The 24,709-nt window shown below is 50.9% G+C and overlaps 1 protein-coding gene across 2 annotated transcripts in view; it reads left to right on the top strand.

Annotated features, from left to right (window-relative positions):
• Nucleotides 1–24,709, top strand: part of ADAD1 (adenosine deaminase domain containing 1) — a 756,025-nt gene that overhangs the window by 369,621 nt on the left and 361,695 nt on the right. For both annotated transcript variants that reach the window (XM_085641552.1, XM_085641551.1), the window contains one exon: nucleotides 10,803–10,929. In XM_085641552.1, coding sequence (XP_085497678.1) covers nucleotides 10,803–10,929 — 127 coding nt within the window. The remainder of the gene's footprint in view (nucleotides 1–10,802; nucleotides 10,930–24,709) is intronic.

Below are 24,709 nucleotides of genomic sequence, written 5' to 3'. Positions count from 1 at the left end.
TGGACGATCAACTCTTCGTGTTTATGTGGACGCCAAGTAAGGTCGGGCAGTGCACAAACGTACCATCTCTCAATGGGTCGTCCTATGCATTAAGATCTGCTATTCTTTGGCTAAAAAGGAACCTCCGGTGGGACTGCGCGCCCACTCTACCAGGGCGACGGCAGCCACTGCTGCTTTGTGATGTGGAGATCCCTTACTTGACATCTGCCAGGCAGCAACGTGGGCTTCCTTGCACAGGTTATCTGAAAGAGACAATTAGTTATAGATTCCTTACCTGAGAATTACCTCCAGGCATCAGACTGGATCCGCAGAAATTTTTGGTCAGCAGTACCCCTGCGCGTCGATAGGTGGCTGTAATGAGATTGCTGTATCTACTTAGATGGCGCCCTCGTGCGCTAACGTCCGTTCTTTTTTTCTTTTCTTTTCAGCGCCAGCTAGCGCAGATCCAGAGAAAGGTACCGCCAGTCATTTTTTTCTGACTTTTTTGCGACTTTTTTCGACACCGTTTTTGAGTGTATGGACTCCTGGTGCACGCAGGAATGTCCAGTTGTCCTCGGCCTGACTTCAAGGATTGCTTCACCTGTTGCAAGCAGATGTCAGTTACGAACCCGCTTGCGTATGCTGGTGGTGCCTGGAAAGCAACCATGATCCCAAGTCGTGCTCTGACTGACAGACCATGAATTTGAATCTTTCAGTGGGAGCAGTCCCAAAAGCTTCTCGAAGCCCGGCAGTCAGCTCCGCGCTGTCTTGGTCCCGGTAGCGTGGGAGGTTGAGGGACCGGTCGCGGAGTCACCACTACTCGTCATCAAAGTCTGTGCACTCCTCGGGTAAGTCGAAGCTGTAGAAGAAATCGAAGAAGCATTGCCGCTCTTCGACTTTTCCCTGTCCGTCGGGTGATGAGGGATGCGGACAGTCCCTGTTCTGCGGCTCCGTGTGCGGAACCTGAGGGGTCGACTCAGTTTCCCTCCCTTTCTGGGACCTAGAGCGACTCCTGTCCAGCTAAGGAGTTTTTACGAAGCGATGCATGCCATCTTTGGGCAGTCCTACTCTGCCAGCGCACCTTCGGGCCCCATGGACTCGGCTGGGGGCCCTGGGCCTTCGGCGGCGGCTCCGGCACTGCAGGGTCCCCCTGAAACCAGGCCTGGATCTGGATCGGCGCCAGTCGACCTTGTAACACCTCCCCCGGCACCGATCCCACCGGCACCACGTCCGCACCCGATGCCGGTTATGTCCCCAGCTGGCATCGACCCTGGCCTCCACTCTGACTTGGACACGGAGCCCGACCGACATCGACCGACGCCAGATCCAGCACCGAGCTGTACTTTTGTACCTCTGTTCTACCCTGGTATTTCCTACAGACCAGACTGGCAACCAGAGGAGGGTGAGGAGGACTGAGATGGGTCTGTAGACACTTTAGCTGACCAGTTGGATGAACCGGACTGGAGAGAGGAGTTGGGGGAAGCCAATGGTCCCCAGACCTTGGCATGCTGTCTCCTCCAAAATTTTCTACAGAGGAGGGTGCTTCATACACAGTGGTGTTGCGTAGGGCTGCCGACGCTCTCGAGCTACCTACGGTGGCGGTCAGGGCAAATTTCCTGACGGAGGTGCTTCAACCGGCAGCGGCCTCTTCGGAGCCCCTGCTGCCTTTCAATGAAGCCCTTACTGACATCCTTTTGGGCACCTGGTCCAAGCCCAATACAGGGGCTCCAGTGGATAGGATGATTGCCCGACGCCACCCCCTGGCTCCGGGCAACCCCTCTTTCTTCTCCCAACACCCCACCCCTGTCAACTTGGTGGTCCAAGTCTCTATGTCCAAAGGCGTATTCCCTAACGCACCACCTGATAGGGAATCAAAAAAGCTGGACCATCTTGGGAAGAAGATTTTTTTTTCTACAGCTTGGGACTGCAGTCGGTAAACACTGCATGTCTGTTGGGCCGTTACACCCACTCTGTGTGGGATATGGTAGTGAAGGTGCTGCCACAGTGCCCGGGGGATCCCCGGGCCGTGCTCTCCCGTGCCATCGCCGAGGGGAGAGACGCAGCCAAGTTTACCATCAGATGTGGACTGGATACTGCCGACTCGCTAGGCAGGACAATTTTAATGTCGGTAGCCCTTTGACGCTATGCCTGGCTGAGGTCGACTGATTTTTCGGGCGATGTCCAGGCTACCTTGCTGGACAATCCTTTTGATGGCTGTTGCCTGTTCAGCGACAAAGCGGACAACGCGCTGGAGCGCTTCAAGGGCTCTCGGGCTACGGCCAAGTCCTTGGGCCTCTCTACCACCAGCACTGCGCAGTCTGCTTTTCGCCCCTTTCGTGGCCACGGAAGCGGTGCCCCGCCATGTTCCACCCAGAGCCGCAGGCAAGCTGTCCAGCCCCTGCGCGGCTGGGAACGTGGGACCCACCGTCGTGGGTCTGTGGGCCAGTGAGCGGGCCAGTCCATCAGCACCCCCTCTGCAGCAGCCTCCAAACCCTCCTAGTCCAGTCTTTCAGGGCCACCAATTGCCGGTGGTCGTCGGGATTCGCCATCACCTCCCCCACTGGCGTACCTTCACATCAGACAGGTGGGTTTTGCTGATAATCCGAAGGGGCTGCTCCCTCCCCTTCAAAACTGCCCCTCCATCCATGCTACCTCAACACCATTGCATGTCGGAGGATCAGCTGTCCCTTCTCCAACAGAAAGCTACAGCTCTGTTGGCCAAGGGAGCCATCGAGCGAGTTCCTGCACCAGAAGTAGGTCGTGGTTGCTATTCACACTACTTTTGGGTGCTCAAGAAGAACAAAGGCCTGCGTCCTATCTTGGATTTCAGGAACGTCAACTGCTTCCTCTGGAAGGAGACGTTCAAAATGTTGACACTACCTCTGGTCCTGTCTGCCCTTGACCCTGGAGACTGGATGTTAGTGTTGGACTTGCAGGGGGCTTACTTTCGCATCCCCGTCCTGCCGGCCCACCGGCGTTACCTGCGGTTCACGGTAGGCCACGAGCACTTTGTTTACTGTGCTCCCCTTTGGCCTTACCAGCACCCCTCGGGTGTTCACAAAAGTGATGGCGGTGGTCACAGCTCATGTGCGCATATCAGGGGTTACAGTCTTCCCCTATCTCGACGACAGGTTGTTGAAGGCGTGCTCGCCCCAGGCTGTCTTCTCCCACCTCCAGACTACGGCCGACCTGCATTCACTGGGGTTCACCATCAACGTGAAGTCACACCTGATACCCTCTCAGAAGCTCCTTTTCATCAGAGCGGTTCTGGACATGACACAGTTTCGGGCTTATCCTCAAAAGCAGCGAGTCTGGGATATTTGGGCTATGATTCCGATTTTTCAGCCTCTAACCCAGGTTTCGGTCAGAATGACGCTGAGGCTGCTGGGCCTCATGGCCCCTGCATCCTGCTAGTAGATCATGCCAGGTAGCATATGTGGTCTCTGCAGTGGCACCTGAAGTTCCAGTGGGCACAGCATCAGGGGAATCTGTCGGATTGCGTTCAGATCTCGGAGGGCACTGTACGAAAATTGCAGTGGTGGCTCATGAACCAAGATTAGGTCAATGGCAGATCACTCTCCCCTCCCTAACCAGAGTTCACAGTGGTGATAGATGCATCACTTCTGGGGTGGGGCGGCCATATGGGAGAGGCATAGATCAGAGGTCTCTGGTCTCCGGCGGAGTCCGGGCTCCATATCAACCTTATGGAGCTCCGGACGATCCGTCTTGCACTAAAAGCATTCCTTCCCTGTGCCCGGGGTAGAGTAGTGCAGGTGTTCACATACAACACCACTGCGATGTGGTACTTCAACAAACAGCGCGGGGTGGGATCGTGGTCCGATGTCAAGAGGCTGTCAGTCTCTGGACATGGCTGGACAATCGGGGCATATCCCTGGTGGTTCAACACCTAGCAGGTTCTCTGAATGCCATGGCGGAGGAACTCAGCCACAGGTGCATGATGGATCACGAATGGCGTCTTCCCTCAGAGGTGGTGCACGGTCTCTTTCAGCAGTGGGGAGAGCCTTGGTTGGATCTATTTGCCACCGAAGAGAACACGCAATGTTAGCAATTCTGCGCATTGGAATTTCCAAGACGACACTCGCTCGGCGACGCTTTTCGTCGCGAGTGGAGTTGCGGTCTTCGATACTCCTTTCCGCCTACAACACTTCTGCCCAGAGTGCTGAAGAAGATCAAGCGCGACCTGGCCCAAGTCATTCTTATGGCTCTGGTTTTAGCACGAAGAGTCTGGTATCCCGTGCCGTTACATATGGCCATTGATCCTCCAATCAGACTGCCTCGTCGGGAGGATCTTCTGTCGCAGCAGCAGGGGACGGTCCTGCACACATCTGTCCAGTCTCCACCTCCTTGTGTGGAGAGGAAGCGGCAACAGTTGACCGCCTAAGACCTTCCTTCCAAAATCTGATGTTATCTTGGCAGCCAGGCGTCCCTCCACTAAAGACGGTATATACCTGCAGATGGAACAAATTTGTGGCATGGTGCACAGCAAAGGCTGTGGATCCCCTTTCCGCCCCTCTTTCTGAGGTTCTCTTGTTCCTCCTGTCTTTGGCCCAGCAGGGCTCTGCTCTGGGCACTCTTAAGAGCTCTCTCTCAGCCATTTCAGCCTTTCTTAGTCTTCCTGATCAGCCGTCTCTTTTCAAGTCCCCTATTGTAAATCGCTTTCTTAAGGGCATTACTCTTCCGTTTCCTCCTGTTCCCTCAGTGGGACGTAAACGTGGTTCTTACTTCTCTTGTGTGCGCTCCGTTTGAGCTGCTACATAACTGTGCTCTCAGACTTCTCACTTTAAAGACTGCATTTCTTTTCGCCATCACCTCTGCTCGCAGGGTGAGTGAGCTCCAGGCTCTTTCTTCAAAACCTCCTTTTCTTGCTGTTCATCCGGAGAAAGTTGTCCTTAGAACTCGACCCTCTTTTCTTCCGAAGATGGATTACTTCTTTCCACATTGGTCAAACCATCACTTTGCCCACCTTCTTTCTGCCCCGCATCCTTCTAGGGTGGAAGAGACTCTCCACCGTCTGGATCCACAACGTGCGCGTTCATTTTATTTGGATCAGACAAAGCAATTCCTGGTGGATGACCAGCTCTTTGTTGGCTATGTGGGCTCTAAAAAAGAATGGGCCGTGCACAAACAAACAATCTCTAGGTGGGTTGTTTTGTGCATCAAAGCTTGCTATTCTTTGGCGAAGGAGGAGCCTCCACTGGAACTGCGCGCCCATTCCACCAATGGCAGCTACCACTGCTTTGGGACGTGGAGTCCACCCCCCCCCCCCCCCCCAATGACATGGGCATCTCTGCACACGTTCACAAAACACTACTGCCTGGACAGCCAAGTCCGGAGAGATGCCAAGCCTCATTGTTGCTGGGAACTATACCCCGGTTCTCCCTTAAAACAAAGCGGAGGGGCCAGGGGGGATTTTGCCCTCATTGGGGAGTAGAACACGGTTGTGTGCAGGGGGCCATACTTCTCATGGTGGTACAATATACGCTGTGGTGTCATTTCTCGTTGTTATGTTTTGTTTGCCATCTCTGCAGATTTGTCTTTAATTATAGGAGGAAAAGGCGCTGCAAGTACTGAGAGACGCCTCGCTCCTCCTTCCCTTTATTTGATGCCCTACAAACACACTGGTGGCTGGGTGCTATAATTCCCGCTGGTATTCATGAGAGAATGTCTACACTGCTTGCTTTCTTTTACAGGTACAGCGCCAGGCGTAGCGTATGTTTCAGGGTAGTGTTATTTCCTTGTGCTATAATTGTATTGTAATATTCATAAGTGCTTACTCTCGTTCCAGGTCTCCCTCCCCGCTGTCCCCTTCCTTTCCTTCCCTCACTTGATCCCTCCAACGAGTCTGTTAGGTTCACTCAGACCTTGGGGATATCAAGGGGTGGAACCCATTTGAGCATCGTACGACTCCGAGGACTCACGGACCTCGACAGTAAGATTGAACACAATAAAACGAGCCATTTACTATAAGAGTAGTGACCCGAGGATCAGCAAACTCCAGTGCAAGCACCAGAGCACGGAGCTCTGCCAACTGTGCGGTACAATCACCCAATGTCTGTGTATGCACAACATCAGATTGTAATTGACCATTCGTGAAAGTACCCACCACAATTGCGCAGGCCGCTGAATAGGCATGCTTCGATCCAGTCGCCGGTTGCGCAGAACCGTCAGTGTAAATGACACAATGGTAATCTTCGAGCAGGCGCAAAGACAGAGGAGCTGGATGAACGAATTCATACTGTAAGTACTCCAGAGTCTGTAATGAGGCGTCAAAGATATAGGTGACGTCGGGCGATGTCAAGGAAGTGGCCCATTGATTCCACCGAGGATGCTAAGCTTTAGAATTTGGTACACTCGCTTTGGTCACTGCCTCAAGGGCAGGATATGGTGTGACAACCAACATGCGTTTTCCTTGCAACAGCGCTCGTTCTTTGAGAATCGCCATCTAGACTGCCGTAAGAACTTTCTCGACAGAGGAAACCGCATTTCAGCCAAAGTGTACAGGTGTGATTTGTAGGCAATGGGGACGGTGTCGCCCTCATTGAACGTTAAGTACGTGAAACCCACTGCGCCTGGCACAATTCTTATTACCAGGTTAGTGCGGTTATCACATGTCAGTAAGTATTTTGAAGCAAGAAGATCAGCTTGCAGTAATTGCAAAATAGCTGAATGCTCCGGCAGCCAGCATGATTTGGAAAAAGTAGGTTGTACCAAGGCATAAAGCGGCTTGATACGCTGGGCATAGTCACCAATGTACGGACGACCAAAATTCAGAACTCCCAGCAAAGACTGTAATTTCTTTAGTGTTGTAGGAGCACGCAGGCATGCGCACTTCTCCAGGAAGTGCGGAGCCAATCCTCGACCTTCATTGTTGAGTTCGTAGCCCAAGAACAACACTGTATACTCTGCAATGTGAGACTTCGCAGAATTGAATTTGTAACCCATGTCTGCGAACATGACTATAATGCGGTCAACGCGACACAGATGCGGCCACAACTCGTCATCTGTGAGATAGATATCGTCAACATAAGAGTACGCATCTGGATCTATGCTCTCTAAAAGAGAGACTACACGTGTGGCAAAGACGCCAGGGCTGTTTTTATAGCCCATGGCTAGTCTTGTAAACTGTTTTTGTTTGCCGCCTGAAGTAAATGCTGTCCACTGACAGCTAATAGAGGACAGGTTATAGCTGTAAAAGCCATTGGAAATGTCAAGTGTGGTTTTAAACCTTTTTCTCACGTGACTATCGACGAGAGCCGAACTGTGAGTATTTTGTACCGCGCATGTCCGGCAATGAGAATTTATATGCCGGTAATCCAAAACCAGGCGGTACGATCCATCAGGCTTCGTCGCAGTGAATAAAGGATTATTCATTGGTGACACGCATGTTTCAATAACACCTTGATATTCCAATTGTTCAAGAATCGCCGCGACGTGTGGTCTAGCTTCGCGACACATGAGATATTGGGATTGAGGCTGGGGCATAGACCGCAATGGAATCTAATGGCTGGGGGACAGTTTATCCCAGCCCACCTGAGTATGATACAAAGCCGGTGCTAGCACCAGAGCCCACTCCTCAGCGAACCTTTTAGCTTGGTCCTTGGGCACTGTGTGCGCAAAGGACGGGAGGATTACCTCCTCCCCTCTAGGAGCATCCAAAATGAAAGCCGGGGGCCAGTCTGTCTCCGCTAGGAGGATGTCATAAGAAGAGGTCAGATTATCCCAAAAAATCCCTTGAATTGTACGTCGTATGTCACCTTCAATTAGGAGGACTATCTTATATAGTCTGTCAGGGGGAGCCACTCTAGTGTCAGCAGTTTCTACTGTGATAAACGTATCAGTTGCTGTCGCCTCCAGATATGGACGCAGTGCTTGCCGCACTACTGTAACCTCCGCCGTGCTGTCGCGCAGCGTTAGGGCCCATGTCAGGTTCCGAAGCTGCGTTCTCACTATCTGTGGCATACCTCGCTGTCAGTGCAGCAACTTTCTTCTTCTGAAACGGGGGACGTTGACGTGCAAACTCGTCTTGCTTGCCTTTACCGTCAGCCTGACTGGGTTGTTCACGACCTTGTTGTGCACCCCGACCTTTGCCACAGTCTCCGCCACCGGACTGTGAGGCCGATGTTTCCTCTGAAGAACGAGGAGAGCGTTGTTCAGTAACCTGAAATCTATCAGGCGACTTAATACTAGAACGATCGCGATAATTATAAGTGCGTTCGCTAGTCTGCTGTACGGGAGACGCAGGACGAGACCCCTGTTTCTGTTGCTGCTTTCCCTGTTTCTTTGCTCTCCAACTCTGTTTTGGAAAAGCTGGACGATCGGCTTTACTAGACGAACTCACCTTAGTTTGTTGTATCAAGTCAGGAATGATTACAGTTGGTTTAACTCCCAAACTACTGCGGCCAATAGTTTTATAAGCTTCTGCAATAAGTTTAGGTAACTCTTTGGGCTTATCGAGTTCAGCGACGAGGGCTAAGCCATTTGCCACTTGGAATTGCACCGCATCTCCCTTGAGATTACCCAGGACGAGGGGGGCAACGACGTCGAATGCTCCGACAAGCCTCATTCCCAACTCTACAGCCGCCTCCGGTCCATGCTGATCTTGAACACGTTTAATGACGGAGGGCAGCACGGCCATAGACGCACTTCGAGTAGACCGCGGCAAAGATCTTTCCCCAGTTGTCACAATCTGACACATCAGGGATAATATCTTTCGGCAAACTAATGGTGAGAATTCTGTGTTTCTCCACCTCCGTAGAGTGAGGAAACACTGCTTCCAGCTGGTCAAATTTCTCGGCAAGCCAATAACGAAAATCATCCTTATTCTGGGGGCGCTTGCCCATCACCGAATTAACGATGATGGGACTACTAACAACCGCCGGGTGACCAGCCGGTAGTCCCGCAACAGCAGGACCCACCTGCACATTACGTGAAACGTTTTGCACCAAAGCCCTATATACTGAAATAAGGGTTGTATGGAGCGTACGCAGCTCATCCACCGCAATATTCAAATAGCGGGGGTGAGGCGTAAATCCAGCAAGCACCGGCCATGTGGCCCCAGGAATTGACAAAGGGCCCATTCTAGCCGGTGCAACCATATGGGGAAGGGCGCCATTAAACCAAATGCTGTGCTGCCAGGCTGAAAGGGGGATCTCTAGAGTCCGATATGGCGTATAATTGGCTGGGACCCGCGTGTGAGTATACGAGTGAAACGTTTTATCATCCGCATTCACTGCTGGCAGTGTCACCCAAGAGTAGAACAACTCATAAGGGTGGGTTCCATCTGCACTCACCACAATAATAACGGCCATCCCATCGTCCGGCACCACGTACGTCGCCAAATGACAACGCAGATATGTACGGCTAGGTGCAGCAATTTCAACCGCCATAAGGACTTACAAAAGATCAACAACGAGTTTAATCCGTAGCACAAGGGTTCAGAAAATTAAGGAAACCTTTTTAATGATCAAGCTTGAAATAACCTATCAGGGGAGTAACGGGTAGGTTAAGAATCCGTCACTCCCGTTATCCGGAAACAAGAGTGAGGGAGTCGTGGACTAATATAAGCACTACTAAGGCGTTTCAAATCAATAGACCAAACGTTAGGTGCGCCATGTTGCAGGGATTATGTTCATGCACAGAACTATGCGCAGGAAACCAGGACCTCAGTGAATTGTGGTGTACCAAAAACTCACCTCAGAACCCAGAACCCCTATCAGACCAGCATCAGTGTCCCATTCGTTATCCGTATTTATCTCGGCGGTCCCAATGTATAGACAACCCAGAACAAGCAACTTACTGTATTCTCAGGAATGGTGGGAATCAGAAATACCTGTTCGTTATTATTCTCATATCAGTCCACAACAAGAGTAAACAGAGACACGGTAAAGTTTAAAGAGTTTATTTATAAACCTCGGGTCCTAAGATGCAGTACTTTGGCTAACATAAGCAGACAAATGATTAAAATCAAAACCATCAGCATAGTTACAATACCATAGAAAATGAAAGGAGAAATCATAATATAATGACAGTGGAATACAGCAACCTTCCTTTCGCTAGTAAACTAATATTATTATTAGACTAATAGAAGGTCTCTAGGCTTGAATGGGGAAACCCCATACCGTAAAGATCAGCTTAGTGGAATCACATCACAGGATCAGGTATACTCTGGGAAAGCTCTTCTTCCGAATGAATGAATTAAGCATGCAGCCTGCAATATTAAAAGCGCTCGACTCTCGGGTATTTGCCGCTGTGTGCGTGTTATGGCTAAATAGTGGGCCCATCAACCTTAACCCAAAAACATGCACCGTCTAGCGACCCAGACTGTTTCTTTACACAATGTTCAGACCAAGGTCGCAGCTCACGGCTAGGGATGTGAACAACAGACAGTTCTCATGTGAAGAAAAGGCGAGCAAGCATTTCTCAAATAATATGTAACTGCAGTGTCGTGTGCAAAAGCATCAAAAGTGACAAGATGGCTTTCTAACATCTAACGCGGTTATGCTAACTTAGCAATGTACGTATATAAATTGCAGCCCTCACTACACATGCACTCAAAAATAAAATTCTGCAGTTTTTAATATACATCGGACTGTGGTGCTTGCTTGACGTTTGCTTTTTAAAGAAAAACAGCTATGTTAACTTCTGAACTAGCATTACAGGTAAGTAACTGTTTCTTAGCTGGTAATATCCATAACTGAACTTGTTGGCATTCAAGGAGTTTTAGAACGTTTTACACAATATTGTACTGATATGAGAAAAAGCTTGCAGTTTGATAAGTTGGCTGTTCTGTTTTTTTCTTTTAGCTGGGCCACAGTTTGAAGTGGTTGCAATGGGCACAGGAGATTTCAACTACAGTGAAATGATTTGCTATGATGGCCGTGTATTGCATGATTCACATGCCATTGTTGTCGCAAGACGTTCTCTGCTCCGGTAAGCTATTAGTGACAATAAATAAAAAATGTTCGAGGCATGTTTGGGGGTAGATGCCAATGCTATACTACTGCCTTTCAGTGTTGGGTTGGGATGTGTGCAAGGTGCTTTTCTTCGAAGACGTCTATCTGAAAGAAACACATAGTGATAGATTACTTACCTTAGAATTACCCCCAGGCGTCAGACTGGATCCGGAAGGTTTTTGTCAGCAATACACCTGCGCATCGGAAGGTGGCGTTGTGCGGCTCTGCGTCCGTCATTTGCGTCGTGGTCGCCGAGATGACGTTGCGGCAGCTACTTAGACGCCGCCCTCGCGCGCTGACATCCGTTTTCTTTTTCCACGCCAGCAAGTGCAGATCCGGAGAGAGTGGTACCCCCAGTCATTTTTTGACTGAGTTTTTTTAGGCTTTTTGTCTCTGTTTTTTTGAGTCGATCAACTCTTGGTGCCATAGGGATGCCCGGATTCAAGTCTTGTGGGGACTGTCATCATATGATGTCGGTGACGGACCTGCACCGCGTGTGTCTCTGCTGCCTGGGGCGCTACCACGACCCCAAGACATGCCCCGACTGCCAGGCCATGGCGAGAAGACTTTGCAGGAGCGGTCCCGAAAGTTACTTGAAATACGGCAGTCGACTCCACGCCGCTCAAGGTCCCAGTCTCGTGTAGGTCGAGGGATCGGTCGCAGAGGTCAAGGGAACAGTCGCGGAGCCATCGCCATCGTTCGTCGCGATCGAAGTCTTGGCACTCGGGTCAGGTAAGACGGTCAGGTAAGACGAAGCATCACAAAAAGTAGAAGAAGAGTCATCGCTCACCGACTTCCCCTCACCCGTCGCGGCTGAGGGTGCCGGTGGTGCCTCCCCGCGGCTCCGGAGGAGCCTACGGTGTCGCCATCGGCCTACCCGTCCTTCCCGGACGACTCCAGCCCAGCTGCAGGAATTTCTGTCTGCCATGGCCCGCATCTTTGGGTAGTCTGGCCCCGCCGGCGCGCCTTCGGGTCCGACTGGGGGTCCTTGCCCTTTACTGTCTTTGGCTCTGGGTCCGACATCGCTGTCGGCTTTGGCCCTGGCGCCGCAGGGCCCCCAAGGATCCAGGCCTGGATCCCGGTCGACGACCTCCTAAGTCGCCCGTGGAACCGGACGATGTCTCCCCCGGTTTCAGCCCCGATGTGGACACTGGGCCGATACGGCGTCGCTAGACGCCGATGGGAAATTTCTATCCCTATGTCCAGCCTCCTTATTTTTGCCTGTTCATCAGCCTTCGGAGGAAGGGAAGGAAGGGGAGGACTGGGAGGGTTCTGAGGACCCTCTCACAGCTCAGTGTGAGTATGACCTGGACTGGGCAGATGAACTGGGGATGCCAGTGGTCTGGACACCTCTTCTGAACTTGGCAAGCTCACTCCTCCTACCGTGGCTACGGAGGAGGGTGCAAGTTATGCAGTGGTGTTGCGTTGGGGGCCCTCCAACTCCCTACTGTGGCCATCAGGACCATCATCCTGATAGAAGTGCTTCAGCTGGCGGCTACCTCTGCGAAGCCACTGCTGCCTTTTAATGACGCACTTTCAGAATTTCTTTTGGGCACCTGGTCTAGGCTCAACACAGGTGCTCCTGTGGACAGGAACATGGCCCATTGCCCGCCCTGGGTGACCCCCTTTTTCTCTCCCAACACCCCACCCCTGAGAGCTTGGTTGTCCAAGCCTTCACGTCCCAAAGCGCCTTCCCTACCGCACCCCTGGATAGGGAATCCAAGAGACTGGAACAGTTTGTGAAAAGGATGTTTTCTTCCGCCAGTTCAGGGCTGTGGTCTGTGAACACCGCATGCCTCCTGGGCTGTTAATCCCTCTCTGTGTGGGATACGGTGGCGCAGGTGCTGACTCAGTGTCCGGAGGAGGCCCGGACAGTGCTCTCTCGTTATTGCTGAAGGGAGAGATGCAGCTAAGTTCACAATTCGATGTGGCCTTGACACCGCCGACTCGCTGGGCAGAGCGTTTTCCACGACAGTGGCGCTCCGTCGCCTCGTCTGGCTGAGGACTACTGGCTTCTCGGGGGGGATGTCCAGAACACACTCATGGAAATGCCCTTTGATGGCATTTGCCTTTTTGGCAACAAGGCAGATAGTGCGTTGGAGCGTGTTAAGGACTCGCGGGCTACGGCCAAGTCCTTGGGCCTTTCGGCCACTCGACCTCCTCTGCCTTCTGCTTTTCGCTCCTTTCGTGGCCAAGGAAGGGGCGCCCGACATGTTCGCTTTAGAGCCACTGGCCTGCGCAGCAACAATCCCAGCGCGGACGTGGGACCCGCCGAGATGGGTCAGGGAGCCAGCGGGTGAGTCAGTCCACCCCGGCCACCACTGCCTCCAAACCTTCCTAGTCCAGTTTTTCAGGCCCATCAAACACCAGTGGGCGGCAGGATTTGCCATCACCTCCCCCACTGGCGCACCATCACTACGGACAGGTGTGTTTTACAAATGGTCTGAAGGGGCTACTCCCTCGCCTTCCAGCCATTTCACCCCAGTACCACCGCATGTTGGGGGATCACTTGGCACTTTTTCAACCGGAAGTTGCGGCCCTCTTGGGCCTGCGCCTGAAGTAGGTTGTGGTTGTTAATCCTACTACTTTCTGGTGCCCAAGAAGGACAAGGGCCTATGTCCTATCTTAGACCTCCTGAATGTCAATCGCTTCCTCCGGAAGGAGAAGTTCAAGATGTTAACTCTGGCTCAGGTCTTGTCTGCCCTCGACCCTGGAGACTGGATGGTAGCGTTGGATCTGCAGGATGCATATTTCCATATTCTTGTCCTGCCGGCCCACAGGCGTTACCTGTGGTTTACTGTAGGCCATGAGCACTTTCAGTTTACCGTGCCCCCCTTTGGCCTTACCATCGTCCCTCGGGTGTTCACGAAAGTGATGGCGGTGGTCGCAGCTCATCTGCGCAGATCAGGGGTTCCAGTCTTCCCCCTATCTCGACAACTGGCTTTTGAAGGCGGGATCGCACCAGGCAGTCGTCTCCCACCTCCAGACTAGGGCCGTCCTCCTGCATTTGCTGGGGTTCTCGATCAATGTGCCGAAGTCGCACCTGATTCCCTCTCAGAAGCTCCTCTTCATTGGAGCGGTTCTGGATACAACGCTCTTTTGGGTCTATCCTCCCGAACGGCGAGTCCAGGATAATCAGGCTCTGATTCTGATCTTTCGGCCTCTATCCTGGGTTTCGGTCAGGCTGACCCTGAGGCTGCTGGGCCTCATGGCCTCCTGCATCCTGCTGGTCGATCATGCCAGATGGCAAATGCGAGCTCTGCAGTGGGACCTGAAGTGTCAGTGGGCGCTGCACCAGTGGAACCTGTCCGAGTCCGTCCAGATCTCGGAGGGCACTGCAAGACAGTTGTAGTGGTGGCTCACAAACCGGCTTTAGGTCAATGGCACATCCCTCTCTCTTCCCCAACCGGAGCACACAGTGGTGACGGATGCGTCCCTCCTGGGATGGAGCTGTCACATGGGAGAGGCGTAGATCAGAGGCCTCTGGTCTCCGGCGGAGTCCCGGCTCCATATCAACCTTCTGGAGGTTCGGGTGATCCGACTTGCACTGAAGGCAATTCTTCCCTCTGTCTGGGGAAGAGTAGTGCAGGTGTTCATGGAAAACACCACCACCATGTAATACTGCAATAAGCAGGGCGGGGTGGGGTCGTGGACCCTATGTCAGGAGGCTCTGCGCCTCCGGACATGGCTGAAACTTCAGGCAATTTCCATGGTGGTCCAACACCTAGCAGGTTCACTGAACGCCTGGGCAGATTAACTCAGCCGCAGGTGCATGATGGATCACAAATGGTGTCTTCACTCGGACGTGGCGCAAGGTCTCTTTCAACAGTGGGGAGAGCCTTGGTTAGATCTATTCGCCACCGAAGAGAACGCGCAATGTCAGCAGTTCTGCGCGTTGGAATTTCCAAGGCGGCACTCGCTAGGCGACGCTTTTCGTCACAAGTGGAGTTGCGGTCTGTTGTACGCCTTTCCGCCTATACCACTTCTCCCCAGATTGCTGAAGAAGATTAGGCACAACCGGGCCCAAGTCATTCTTGTGGCTCCAGACTGGGCTCGAAGAGTATGGTACCCAGAGCTACTCAGTATGACCATCGATCCCCCGATCCGACTGCCTCTTCAGGAGGATCTTCTGTCGCAGCAGCAGGGGACATTCCTCCACCCGAACCTGTTCAGTCTTCACCTACTTGCATTGTGATTGAGCGTCGGCAGTAGATTCCTTTTGACTTGCCTCCTGAAGTTTGTAATGTTAATCTGGCGGCCCTCCACTAAGTTGGTATACGCCTGCAGGTGGAACAAATTTGTGGTATGGTGCACAGCAAAGGCTGTGGATCCCCTTTCTGTCCCTCTTTCAGAAGTCCTTTTGGCCCAGCAGGGCTCTGCTCAGGGCACTATCAAGGGCTACCTTTCTGCTATTTTGGCCTTTCTCAGGCTCCCAGATCAGCCTTCTCTCTTCAAGTCCCCTGTTGTAAATAGTTTCCTCCAATGCATTACTCACCTTTTCCCTCCTATTCCTTTTGTGATGCCACAGTGGGACTTGGATCTGGGTCTCACATATTTAATGTGCGCTCAATTTGGGCCTCTTCACAATTGCCTTCTGCGTCTCTTAACTCAAAAGACTGCTTTCCTGGTTGCCATCACCTCCGCTAGGAGAGTGAGTGAGCTCCAGTCTATTTCATGTAAACCTCCTTTTCTATCTGTCCATCTGGACAAGGTTGTGCTCAGAACCCGTCCTTCCTTTTTGCCAAAAGTTGTCACTGCTTTTCACATCGGGCAAACAATCACTTTGCCCACCTTCTTTCCGCTTCCTTCTAGAGAAGGAGAGGTGCCAAAATCTGGATACAAAACATGCGCGCTCGTTTTACTTGAACCACACACAACAGTTCCAGGTGGATGACCAGCTCTTTGTTGGCTAAGTTAGCGCAAAGAAAGGTTGGGCCGTACACAAGCGGACTATTTCCAGATGGGTTGTCTTGTGTATTAAAGCCTGTTATTCTCTGGCTAAGAAGGAGCCTCCGGTGGGACTGCGCGCCCATTCCACCAGGGCGACGGCAGCCACTACAGCATTGGGACGTGGTATCCCCCTGCTCAACATCTGTCAGGCAGCTATGTGGGCCTTGCTGCATGCTTTTACTAGGCACTATTGCCTGGACAAACTAGTCCGAAGAGACGGCTTCTTTGGCTGTTCTGTTCTCTGGGACTTCCTGGTGTGATCTTGGTTCTCAGACCCACCACCGGGGTCGGTATTGCTGGGGTATCTATTCTAAGTTAAGGAATCTATCACTGTGTTTCTTTCGGATGAACAAGTTACTTACCTTTGATAATGATATATCTGTAAGAAACATTAGTAGTGATAGATTCCTTACTGCCCCACCCATCCTCCCCGCTCTGCGAATTCATTTCTAGGGTTGTCATCCTTTTCAGGGCTCTAATTTCAAGGCACCAGTGGTCAGTATCTTGCATGGCTCTACGTTCCTGGCGCAGAAAGTCGTGTACAGAACTGACGTCAGCGCGCAGGGGCTGCGTCTAAGTAGCTGCCGCGATGTCATCTTGGCGACCACGACGCCAACGACGGACGCAGAGCAGCACGACGCTATCTTCCGACGCGCAGGAGTACGGTTGACAAACTTTCCGTATCCAGTATGATGCCTGGGGGTAATTCTAAGGTAAGGAATCACTCACTACTAATGTTTCTTACAGATATATAGTTACCGAAGGTAAGTAACTTGATCAAGTCACGAAGTAGGATGACTCCTGCCCTTGGTGATAATGTGCATGGGCTTTGACTCCAGTGTTAGATTTCTTTCTAATGTCTGGTTCAGACGTGTGCTCCTGTTCAACACTGTTGCAGTGCGCTTTTTGGTTCATAGTACCTTCCCTCCGTCAGTATGGTCTTTGTGAGGGATGGCGGGACGATATCACGACTATGACGCCATGGAAGTACACCGGGCAGAACTTGCGACCTAAGTCCAGTCATAAAAGAGGCGCAGACAATACCGGACTACGATACCCATACTCCTCTCATGTTTATCCACAGACGGGAGGTAAGGACCCGGAAGAGGGCGGGGTTAACCCCGGAAGGGTAAATCAACACCCAATGAAAGCTGAAGAGGAAGAGACGCCGTCGTCACGGACCAGAGGCGGGAGTGTAGACTGAACTCGGGACGAGCAAAACGAAGAGAACGACTTCGAAGCAAAGAAGGCAGGAAGAGCGGACGCGAACGAGGATATCTGGGAGGAAGACGGAGACGACGCTGAGCCGGAGGACCGGTGGTGCGAAGATTGGTGGTGCCCTCCGGAGGATGCTGGGGAGCGGCCGCAACTCAGGGAGAGTTGCGGCGGGGCCGGTGAGTGAAAGCGTCACAAGGGTTTAAGTTAAGGGATTGAGGGGATAAGTCTGAGGCGGGAGGAACCGTACGGGGTCTGATATCCTGTACCTGAGCGGCCCTGTGTTTGTTATGCTCTAACGACCCCGTGGATTGCTGACTCCTCACCCCGTGCACCTAGTTATTGCGCCTTGCCCGTTAGAAACAGGAACAGAGAAATAGTGAGACGACTCCTGATAGTAAACGTACTTTTTGTTAAATATCCCATTTCCCTTCACGACCCTTCCCCTGATAGACCCGAACAAACAAACACTCCGTGGTGTGGTGACGGTACTACTAACAAACGAAATATCATCTACCTAACTGACGGTTCCCTCTTTTCACTCCTATGAGCCTCCGTGAAGACCACCGCGACACTGACGAAGGAACACCTGGCACGTCACGCTCTACAGATCCATCAGGCTCGGCTGCAGCACTCGCAGGAGGAGAACCACAAGAGGCAACACCATCCCGAACTGTCTTATCCATTAATCAAAATAAAACTCCTTCTTTTGGCAAATACATACAGCCTCCTCGCCTGTTTATTAAGCCTGCCCTCCCACAAGTGGTGTCAGAAGTGGGATACAAAGGCGTCATGGAGGCTGCCTTAGCTAAAATGGCGGAAAACCAGGAACATCTGGGCAAAGTGATGGAGCGCTTCCTGACAGTCGTGGACGAAGATAGAGGCAAGTTACAACAAGTGCTCACTGGACAGAGCCAAACACACGGGGCCGCTATGGACAAACTTACCGTGGCCCTAGGACAACCGAGAGGTCCCACCACCCTCCCATCTGTAGTACTACAGCGCTACGTGCCTGGAGAAGATCCGGATTTCTTTTTTACGAACTTTGAAAGGATGGCAACTGCGGCTTCTTGGCCGGCTGATAAATGGGGTCAATATCTGGGACCTCTCCTATCAGGAGATCTCCAAGCGGCTTACCAAGCCGCTACCGTACAAGGGTTGGTTCCGCACGCCGACATAAAACGATGCATCATGGAACGGTTGGGGGTAGACGACAAAACTTATCGGAAACGACTACGGCAAATGAAGGAAGGTCCCATAGAAACCCCGCGAGCCCTCTACTTTAGGGTAAAAGACATGGCTGATCGATGGTTGAAACCCGCCACCACAGATAAGGATGGGATCATGGCCAAAATATATTTAGAACAGTATCTGAGCTCTCTACATCCCCCTATCCAACGGTGGGTGCGTCAACAGGATAACCATACTCTGGAAACAGCTGTGGAAATTGCCAGCGCATACAGCAGGGCCCAAGAGGTACAAAAGGGCGTGAGGAACCTATAACCAAAACCGCCGGTTCCGGGATACATCGTCCCATCAGACCGCCTGTGCCTAAAAGACCAGAGACTGTAACCATTGTCCCCGGAATACCGCCTCCTCGTCCACCGACCTTCGGACCTCAGTGTTTCCAGTGTGGAGGTATGGGACACATCGCCCGGTTCTGCCCACAAAAAGAAGAACCTATGGAAATAGGGGTCGCTCGTAATTACTATTCTCCTATTGAAAAGGAAAAAGCCCCATACCGATGTACAATCTCAGTGAACGGCCAACCAATGACTGCGCTTGCTGATACAGGCTGTTTACATAGTGTAATAAGGCCACAAGAATTGGGGAATCGTATAGGTCCTATTGACGGCACTGTAGCTATCCGTTGCGTACACGGTGATACCAAACCCTATCCCACAACCCAAGTACGGATACAACATCCCCAAGACCCCGGAACACTCCTAACGGTGGGCCTGATTCCCCGCTTACCAGAACGAGCTATAATCTGCAATGATTACCCTAAGTTAACTCAGTTGGTACACGATGCCGGAACCAAGGAAGACGACTGGTGGTCCTCCGCTCCTTTCTCCCAGGAAAAAGACAAGGAATGGCCGCCAGCAAAACCCAGGAAAAGCAAGAAGCAAAGGAGGGCAGACAAAGCCAGAAGTCCAGTAGCATTGCCAGTTCTTCTGGATGAGAATCCCTGGGAAACCGATAGGAACTTTCATGCCGCCCAACGAGAGGATCCACTATTACAAGAGGCTTGGGCTTAAGCTCTGGACACTGAAGATCCCCATCACGTATGTCTCTATTTCTTTAAAAAGCATGGTTTGTTATACAGGAAAGGAACTCCCACCATACAAGCTCAATTGTTAGTCCCAGGCCCCTTCAGGGACAAGATCTTATTTCTGGCACACAGCCACCTATTAGGCGGTCATTTTGGAGCAGAGAAAACTGAGAAACAGATTACGGAACGCTTCTATTGGCCCGGGATCTATCAACAGGTTAAAAGATACTGCCGAGAATGTCCTATATGTCAAAAAAAATAGTAGGTACCAACCCCCTAGAGCTCCGTTACGGCCTCTGCCCATAATAGACGAACCATTTCAACGTATCGGTATGGATATCATAGGTCCCTTATTGCCTTCCCGTAGCGGGTGTCGGTATGTCCTAGTCATAGTGGATTATGCCACCCGATTTCCGAAGGCCATACCTTTACGTCGCCCTGATGCCTCTAACATATCCAAAGCCATGATTGCTGTCTTTTCACGAGTCGGATTTCCGAAGGAAATTCTGACCGACCAAGGTACACCATTCATATCCCGACTCATGCGACAAGTCTGCTCCCAGTTAGGAGTTAAACAGATTAGAACAGCAGCTTACCATCCCCAAACGGATGGATTAGTGGAGAGATATAATGCCACCATTAAGACCACCCTAAAAAAACTGTTGGCCCTGGAAACACGCAAGTGGGAAGATATCCTACCTCTGGCTTTATTCGCCATTAGATGTAAGGAACAAAAAAGCACTGGTTATTCACCTTTTGAATTGCTTTATGGGCGCAAACCACGTACCTTCCTAGACATGGCGCAAGAAGGGTGGGAAAAAGAACCCGATGCTTCCAAACCCCTCACCGACTATGTCCAACTTGCGTACCCATCTAAGCCTGATAAAAACCATTATGCGCTCCAACGTGGAGAACGCTCAAACAGCTCAGAAAGGGCAATATGACAAGAAAGCCAAAGAGAGAACATTCCAGGTAGGGGATTTAGTACTACTTCTGATGGCTTCGTCAGACCAGAAATTACTGGGTCAATGGCAAGGACCCTTTTCAATCGTGGAGAAGGTAACGCCGGTGACTTACAGGATAGAAACAGATCCAGTTAGACACACCACCCAGATCTACCACGTGAACCTGCTAAAGAAATGGGAAGGCCCTGTGCCTCTCTCGGTGAACACGGTGGATACACAAACTCCATTGTTTGTTCAATGTATTTCCGCGACTTGTCACCTATCTTACGAGACAGCCTTTCCCAAGCGTTACACCCTCTGGCGGACACCTTTTCTGTCAATCCTGGTAGAACGACATTTATGGAACATGCCATAAAGACCCCTCAAGGAAAAAAAGTACGGCTACGACCTTACCGTATACCGGAAGCACGCCGTCAAGTTATAAGAGAGGAAGTACAAAAGATGTTACAAATGGACATCATTGAGCCTTCAGTGAGTGAGTGGAACTCACCGATCGTTCTCGTACCGAAGCCAGATGGGTCAGTACGTTTTTGTATTGACTTCAGGGAGGTCAATAAAATATCTGAATTCGATACATACCCCCTTCCTAGAGTAGATGAGATGGTGGAAAGGATAGGGAAGGCCAAATACATCAGCACTTTGGATTTATGTAAGGGCTACTGGCAGATTCCCCTTAGAAAACAGGATAGAGAGAAAACGGCATTTTCCACCCCGGATGGGTTGTATCAATTCAAGGTGTTGCCATTTGGTTTACATGGGGCTCCCGCAACATTTCAACGAGCTATGAATGCGTTGCTACAAACCCATTCCTCATACGCAGGAGCCTATTTGGATGACATAATCATCTACAGCGACAGCTGGGAACAACACCTTATACATTTGTCACGTGTTATCCGGACCCTAGGTCAACACGGTCTGAAAATCAATCCTGCCAAGAGTCACATAGCAGCCCAGACAGTACACTACCTCGGGTACTTGTTGGGTGAGGGTTTCATAAGACCACAAACATCTAAACTAAACGCGATCTCTCAAATTCCTCTTCCAAAAACAAAAAAAGATCTCAGGGCCTTCCTTGGCCTCCTGGGGTATTACCGTAGGTTTATCCCTCTATTCTCCCAGGTAGCCGCTCCTCTAACGGACCTCCTCCAGAAGAATGTTAAGACCTAAGAGATATTACGACACCCTCCCCTAGAGGTCTTGCAAGCCTTCAACACCCTCAAAACAACACTCACTTCAAAGACCGTGTTAGTCAGTCCAGATTATTCCCTTCCCTTTGTCCTTCAAACGGACGCTTCAGATCAGGGTCTAGGGGCAGTTTTATCCCAGGAAACCCCACAAGGAGAGAAACCCGTACTGTACATCAGTCGCAAACTCTTCCCGAGGGAAAAGAACTATGCTACTATAGAAAAAGAAGCACTGGCCATTAAATGGGCCATTGAGACCTTACGTTATTACCTGGACGGCCGAGAATTCACCCTATTCACGGACCATGCCCCATTAGACTGGCTAGCACGAAACAAAGGCAATAACGAGAGAGTCCTTAGGTGGTTCTTGGCCCTACAACCATACAGGTTCACCACCAAACATAGAAAGGGGACGGAGCAAGGAAATGTGGATTACTTGTCTAGGTTTCCTCAAGAAGAAAACCCTAGTAGGACAGCAAGGGAAAGGGGATGTGAGGGATGGCGGGACGATATCACGACTATGACGCCATGGAAGTACACCAGGCAGAACTTGCGACCTAAGTCCAGTCATAAAAGAGGCGCAGACAATACCGGACTACGATACCCATACTCCTCTCATGTTTATCCACAGACGGGAGGTAAGGACCTGGAAGAGGGCGGGGTTAACCCCGGAAGGGTAAATCAACACCCAATGAAAGCTGAAGAGGAAGAGACGCCGTCGTCACGGACCAGAGGCGGGAGTGTAGACGGAACTCGGGACGAGCAAAACGAAGAGCACGACTTCGAAGCAAAGAAGGCAGGAAGAGCGGACGCGAACGAGGATATCCGGGAGGAAGACGGAGATGACGCTGAGCCGGAGGACCGGTGGTGCGAAGATTTGTGGTGCCCTCCGGAGGATGCTGGGGAGCGGCCGCAACTCAGGGAGAGTTGCGGCGGGGCCGGTGAGTGAAAGCGTCACAAGGGTTTGAGTTAAGGGATTGAGGGGCTAAGTCTGAGGCGGGAGGAACCGTACGGGGTCTGATATCCTGTACCTGAGCGGCCCTGTGTTTGTTATGCTCTAACGACCCCGTGGATTGCTGACTCCTCACCCCGTGCACCTAGTTATTGCGCCTTGCCCGTTAGAAACAGGAACAGAGAAATAGTGGGACGACTCCTGATAGTAAACGTACTTTTTGTTAAATATCCCATTTCCCTTCACAACCCTTCCCCTGATAGACCCGAACAAACAAACACTCCGTGGTGTGGTGACGGTACTACTAACAAACGAAATATCATCTACCTAACTGACGGTTCCCTCTTTTCCCTCCTATGAGCCTCCGTGAAGACCACCGCGACACTGACGAAGGAACACCTGGCACGTCACGCTCTACAGATCCATCAGGCTCGGCTGCAGCACTCGCAGGAGGAGAACCACAAGAGGCAACACCATCCCGAACTGTCTTATCCAAGAATCAAAATAAAACTCCTTCTTTTGGCAAATACATACAGCCTCCTCGCCTGTTTATCAAGCCTGCCCTCCCACAGTCTTTGATCACGTTGCTCTATTTCCCTTGCATATTGATGTTCGAATATTTAGATCGAGCCGGGTACCGAGTGATCGCAGCCCTCCTGGACCTCACCCATCCGGGCCTACAACCCGTCTCCATCCTGTCTCTCGAATGTCTCAACAGTGATGCCACATCAAATAACCTTGGAACGAATTACATCAGGTCTGTAACTTGTGTCTGTCGCCAGAACACAGCAAGGCCGACTTAGACGCCCGCCATTCTTACCGCTCCAAGAAAACTCTGTGACAGTCGTTCACATCAGCTCGTGATGTTGCGGAGGAGCATGGAAGAAACACCAGACATTTTTCGGTCTCTGCGTCGTTCAGGGGGTTAACAACGCCCATGGCCATCGGCTGCAGACAAAGAGGCCTTCTCCATTATATACCGTTCAAGTTGCAACTTGGCAATATTCCTCGAGATAAAGGAGCTCCCACCTAATCAAGACTGTGTACGAATCCTCTCCCCCTAGACACTATCCGAGCAGCCTTCTACTAAAAAGCATGCAGCCCCTCTGGAACACCAGACAGAGGCTTTCAGACCGCGGCCGCCTTCTGGCCATGGTTTACACTGAGCAACTCCTTTAGACGCCAGCCCAGCTCCGGTGCACAGAGTGGACCACCGGCACCAGAAAAAAAGATTATTTTGGATCCAGAGACTTTAAAGCCGACGTCCAAGCCTGACTCGTGCTGCAGTCGAACCCATCCTTCAGAAACTACAGGAACAGCTTCATTTCAGGCAAAAACATCTCATCATACACCCTCATAGGGGTCGTATCCTTTCCTGACCTTTTGCCTCTGCTGATCCACCTCATTCTCTAGGGGTCCCACTTGACTTTACAACCCACCAATCACATAACGGCACGACATGGGTAGGCACAGTGGAAGGAAGTACACATTCACTTATTTCTCCACAGCGTAGGAAGCTTGCTTTTTATACCAAAACGAGGTATACTATGTAGAAAGTCCAGACGACCCTTATTGGCTTACAGTGGTTACATTAATCCCAAATGCTCTCTTTTGTGGTAGTGTGGGCGAGCATTTGAGGCTTATCATAGGGTAGTGTTACTGCATTTGTTGAACACACACCGAGTCAATAAATGAGAGAGACACTAAAGAAGAAACTCAAGACCAATTTAGAAGAAAAACTATTTTTAAATTTATTTTAAATATCTTTTCTAAAGCCTTTGAGTTTCCTATGCCTTCACAAGACTCAAATATGGACCCAGCTTTAGCATAATTTAATAAGACCCTAAATTTGGCATTCAACCGCATCACACATTTATAAACTGGGTCAAAAACTCTACCTCAACACTGAATTCCCTGTCATCCGTAGATACTAGACAGGAGAAGTCCTCCTTCAAAAAGTTATAAAGAAAGTGGAGATAGACACAATATCAGAATGATGCGTATAAACTGATGCTCTCCTTATACCAATGAAATATAAAATTGGCATGCAAATCTCATATTCAAATTGAGCAAGCAGGCAATTCCTGTAAAGAATTATTTAAAGTCCTAAACAACTTTAATTCCTCAGCCTGCTCCCAGACTATCTTAGGCTCGGAAGACCGATGCAATTCCTTAGCTGATTTCTTTAAGGACTGAATCAACCATTTCTATTTACAATT

Source organism: Triturus cristatus, chromosome 2_2 (genome assembly GCF_964204655.1).
Source record: "Triturus cristatus chromosome 2_2, aTriCri1.1, whole genome shotgun sequence".
Lineage (NCBI taxonomy): Eukaryota > Metazoa > Chordata > Amphibia > Caudata > Salamandridae > Triturus > Triturus cristatus.
The sequence above is the reverse complement of the archived record's forward strand: the minus strand, read 5'-3'. Positions and strand labels throughout refer to the sequence as shown.